This window comes from Haplochromis burtoni, unplaced genomic scaffold, assembly GCF_018398535.1.
Source record: "Haplochromis burtoni strain Fernald_Lab_line unplaced genomic scaffold, NCSU_Asbu1 Contig_7, whole genome shotgun sequence".
NCBI lineage: Eukaryota > Metazoa > Chordata > Actinopteri > Cichliformes > Cichlidae > Haplochromis > Haplochromis burtoni.
This window is the reverse complement of record NW_024582368.1, coordinates 1,279,919-1,285,198: the sequence shown is the minus strand read 5'-3', so window position 1 is coordinate 1,285,198 and position 5,280 is coordinate 1,279,919. Positions and strand designations below refer to the sequence as shown.

The following is a 5,280-nucleotide window of genomic DNA, read 5'->3' as shown; positions in this document are numbered from 1 at the left end:
TTTAAACCATTACACACATATTTCAAGTAGTGGAATTTTTATTAACTGCACAAATTTATAATTTCAAAAAATATATAATTAATATACTGTATTTGTCATTTTACACAATATCTTATGGAGAAACTTAATGGATGAAAGAGATTGTTTTTGTCTTTCTCTCTTACAACAGGCTCTGACACCATTCTTTATCTATTCACTCTAAATAGTAAAAAAAACAAAACTGAATAGTATAGGGTGGAGGAAAGATGTTTGTTAAGGAAATGCTCATGTGCTAGACAGAGTCCAAATCAAATGACATGCAAACTGTTCTGGTAAGCTGATGCACCACGTAGATGATGTTGTTAAAGCCAGACTGAAACAGATCAGGATGTCAAGCTTCATTTCAGCTGTGATTTGTCCACAAAACATTTGTTTGGTTTCTGCATCCAAGGCTGAGCAAACTGCTGCAGACAGCTATGGTCTGACTGTTCTGTCTAAAAGAAATAAACAGTTATATTTATCTAGCTTTTTCTAGGGAATCAAATGTTATTTATTCCTCTGCTTTTGTTTACTGAATATAAATATTTTTGCAGATCTCGTAAATCGTGATTTTAATTGTCTTTTCGCGCTCTTATGGTGGCAGCGTAAGTTTAACAGCAGGGAGGCCTTGGATGGGCAGTTCTTGAGCAGCAGCTGCTTGTAAAAGCTTTACGGGGTGTTTTTGGCACAGTGTACACTTTCATAATCATATCATCATAACAATAATTAGCATCTTCTACTTCTTCATCATTTAATCACTGATGGACAGGAAAGGATCCTAAGATGTAATTTCATCGTTCATCAAAACATAATTTTGAGCTTTATTTGTTTACATTTTTCATATAATTGAGGTTTTATGCTATATTTTCATATAGTAGGTATGCCTACTCTGTGGGCTGACAAGATGGCAGACCTGCAAAACAAGTGCATTCACTCAGTTTGCTCAAGATCAGAGCGGGAGAGCCTCTAGCAATTTAAAATCTTGATAGTCGTGTAGAAAAGCTCCCTGTGGATGATGCTCTCTTCCCCTTAAGGTGTAAATCTTAGAGAAAGAATTTTATGAAGCTAGTGAGTCCACCTGACAACTAAACATATCTACCTTGCTCAGCATTTCCCTCTAGTGGGGAGTTCAGCTCATTTGTGTAGACTGTCAGACAGAATGGCTCTATTTTACCCACAGCCATTGGGTGAAGATTGAACATATCCACAAATAATATAATTTTATTCATGCATCTTTAGGTAAAGGGGCAGATAAGTCAGGTCACAAGCTAATACAGGCCCAAACAATGATCAATAACAATATTTTTAAAAGCACTGAAAGGTGAAGTTAGTAACGCTGAATAATTTGTTACACGGGCATTATTCTGCTTGAGTCCTTGGATTCATCGTGCTACAGTGACACTTACCACCCATGTAAACATTGTTCCAGCCCTTCATACCAGTGCACAAAAAAACAGCATCTCCCATCAGGATGATGTCACACTGCTATAACTGTTATGGCATGGCTCAAATAACTCAACAAAAGCCACCCCAGCTTCCAAACTCCTCAGATCTCAATGCAAGAGCATCTGGGGGATGTGCCAGAACAGGGCTGATCCACTGAGACTCCACCCCTAAACCACACAACACCCACAGAGGTCCTGTGTCAACGCCCTGACTTAGGAGAGGGGCTATTTGGGTGAAAAAGGGGAAATCTACAAAATATTACACAGTAGTCTAATGTAGGCAGTGATCAGTGTTTATTACAGGAAACTCCAAATACATATTAAAAAGTGAGAAACACTTGACTCACTGTGGTCATATTGTTACTGGAAAGTCTGTGTCCTACTCTAGTGATGAATGGTGACATTTATGAAGCACAGACACTACACAACATCTTGCAGCACACACAATAATATCCACTGTTCTCTCCCTGGTCCAGCAGCTGCTGATACTTCTTAGAAGCAGCCTAATAGCTTCATTCTTCCCAGCTTCATTTTTCAAACCTCCTAGAGGAGGATCACGCTCCTCTAATTCTCTTGCATTAGTAATATCACTATAAACATGCGCAGGATATCAAGTATTGTAATCATGTGAGTATTTGTGCACTTTTCAAAAGGCCTGCGCATATTTGTACCAAGATGGGTCAGAAGCATGCAGGCCTGACAGCCACAGTGAGTAAACATATTAATCAGAAGTAAGAAATGAGATGATGACAGCCTTATAGGGCTCCAAGAGCACCCTCCTGAACAAGCAAGTGTCTGGCATAGAAGATTAAGAAAAAACTGCAATAAAACTGTGAAGGTGGTGGCTTGCAGCAGTATTAAAGCATGAAAAGAGACGAGTGTATTTTAGAGACCGTTTAACCTGCCCTTTGTTTAAGAGGATGAGGGGGATGGTACTGAGGCAGAACAGATGTCAGAGTGACAGGAGGGTTTCCCCACACCCCTCCACCACAGGTCAGAAATACTTTGCATCCTCCAGTCGTCATGGAAACCGAGTGCAAACCAGGAAATATACCCACAACATTTTACAAATATGGGAATATTTAAGAAAGCACAAAGTTTCGGTGACTTTATCGGCACTAAAGAACCCGTGATTTGTAACGGCAGCGTTTTGACAGTCAACATCTGGTTTTGAGCCAAATGTTGCAGCTACATTTCCATAATCACAATTAATTGTCAGCGGGTTTCCCATCCGCTTCCCGCATAGAACGCTCGTGTGCGTCTGCGCCACAGACGACAGTCCGCTGGCTCATGTCAGAGCTTCTTCTTCTCCCGCTGATTCACGAAAAGAATTGCACAATTCCGTTGCCCATTGGGCGGAATCCTCCAAGACCCTGACACGAAGAGAGTGGCGTTTGCTGAAATCATAGGCGTGGTTTTGGATGAAGATGCTCCGTCTGCTCCCGTTGGGATCCCCACCTGCCCTCACACCGCGTTTGTCACCGAGCCAGCTGGAATATTCCTGAGCTTCAAGACTCCACAGCAAGCGTCACATTATATATTTATTATTATTGCTTTTGTCTCGGAGGGTTTAGATTTCTTTTCGTCTGGAGGTTCGGTGTAATTACGGCGCTGTGGGCGCACGGGTCGCCCGGTTTTATCACCTCCAGAGCGGCGGTGGCGCACGGAGATAAACAAGAGCGGACATTCGCGTGGCCTCCAGGCAGAAGCGGCTGCAGCAGCGGTGGGAGAGGAACCACAGCGGAGACCCTGGTTCATGTGTAGGGCTGTTCGACGCGCAAGTTGTGCCCGCTGCGGATCTCAAGGATGGAACATACACACAAGATACCCAGCAGATCGCTCTGGCTCGGCTTACTTGTGGTGGCGTCAGTTATACTTCTAGTGGACAGCAGGAGACCCAAGCCGCCTCGCTGTCCCTTAGTGTGTACATGTTCCAAAGATAACGCGCTGTGCGAAAGCGCAGGACTCATCCCTCGCAGCTTTCCCCGAGAAATCACATCTTTGTAAGTTCTATTTAATATTGTTTTGAAATAAAAACCCACTGCAGCGATGAACGCAACATGCTTAGCTCTACCTGCTGGTTAAGACGTGGATTTTTCCGCCAATGCTGCATAATAATTGCATATCCAAGGAACAGACTGCAATAAGTGATCGTCAGTCTGTGCTGTAAGCCTAAACAATATGCGTGTGTGTGTGTCGTGTTTTCCCCCCCACAGATCATTTGTCAAGTCTGAATTCACTGAAATTCCGAAAGAGAGCTTCATCCTCACGCCTGCTCTGCATCTCCTGTGAGAAATCTCTTAGGAGTTTTTACTTTTTTCTTGCTTTTCTTGCACTCTGTGAGCTGATCAACGCCATGTTTAATGTTCAAGACATTTCCCCCTTCAATGATGCTACACATTATGATAGAACGGGTGTTGCTGTGGCTATTGATTAGGTTGGAGAAGCCTTAAACCCAAAAAATCATTTGCTGAAAACGTGGTTTTCCTGCATCCCTTTTCATGGCATGGTGATTTTAAATCTCTCTGCTAGGCTTTCTTCCAAGCCTTGCATTAAAATGTCTCTGTGTATAATAATGTGAATCCAGTAATTTACGGGTAATTCCTTCTTTTGATGAGGGAATTCATTTCCTCATTGGGTGGAGTACTGACAGAGACACTGTGTGTCTAAAAACAGACATGCAGGCCTGCAGGAATCCTCAGAGAGCACAGATCCGTGTCTTAAAAGTATGTGGTTTACAGTTAGCAACAATGGTTGTCTATTAGGCAAGATGTATTTTTATTATCCACTCGCTGACCCTGAATAGTAAAAATATTAACTTGAGATTTCTCCATGCAGCCTCTTCACAGCCAACAACCTGGAATCTATAAATGAGGATGCATTCATTGGTCTTCCTCACCTAGAATATCTGTGAGTAGTTGGTACAAAATTATCCTTCAAGTTGGTTTTTTGTTTTTTTGTTTTTGATTTTGTGATTGTTTTGTTGCATTTGCCTGACATTATCTCCCGTCTCCTGCATTTTATCCAACAACTTTTCAGATTCATTGAAAACAACCAAATCAATTCGATATCAGCGCATGCTTTTCGTGGACTGAAAACCTTAGTACACCTGTAAGTACTTTTTCTTTTTTTACTAGAGGTATTAAAGAAACAAACACTACAGTTGCATGGGGATTTAATTTTGTGACCTATTTAATTTAAAAATCTAATCACTGGTGACCTGCTTTAAGAGGGAGAACAAGAGAAGCTTTCTCTCATTTGCATCAGACATTGTAATCTATGTGCAGGTGCAGACAAGCACTGTTCCAGTAAAACGCTGACAGTTTTTATTGCGCAACTTGTATTGCCACATAGACACTTCTCCCAACATTGTGCAGCTGTTATGAATATGATTACGAAGCAAATCCCGCCACCGTCAATGTCCACTGTAAATGAAAGTATAATATTCTTTCATTACAGATTTGTGAAAGTACATTATAAGTAAAAACGCTCTGAGATTTTCTTTTATTGATGCAATAATATTTAAGATAAGGCTCCAAAGAAACTTATAAAATACTACCCAAGTCTTCTCAACAGGAAAAAGCCTTTTTTCCACCGTCTTCATTGTAGCAGAGAAAGCCATAAAATGGCTGAGGAGGCAGTGCTAAAAATAGCTTAATGTTTCCTCAAACCCACAATAAGCAATGTTCCTGCTGTACTCTCCAGGGTGGCAATATGTCCCCCAAGCTTCTTAACAGATATCTGTGTACATACAGAAATACTGCATAAACAGATTATTATTTAATAGTTTGAGATGGTGTGGCTATGGGGAGGGGGG

General features: G+C 41.4%; 1 protein-coding gene across 1 annotated transcript in view; it reads left to right on the top strand.

Moving 5' to 3' along the window:
* Positions 1-2,609: 2,609 nt before the first annotated feature.
* The window catches only part of LOC102311524 (leucine-rich glioma-inactivated protein 1), a 5,573-nt gene continuing 2,902 nt past the window's right edge, over positions 2,610-5,280 (top strand). Inside the window, exons 1-4 of the mRNA XM_005913969.3 lie at positions 2,610-3,466; positions 3,680-3,751; positions 4,302-4,373; positions 4,503-4,574. Coding sequence (XP_005914031.1) covers positions 3,270-3,466; positions 3,680-3,751; positions 4,302-4,373; positions 4,503-4,574 — 413 coding nt within the window. The 5' untranslated portion in view covers positions 2,610-3,269. The remainder of the gene's footprint in view (positions 3,467-3,679; positions 3,752-4,301; positions 4,374-4,502; positions 4,575-5,280) is intronic.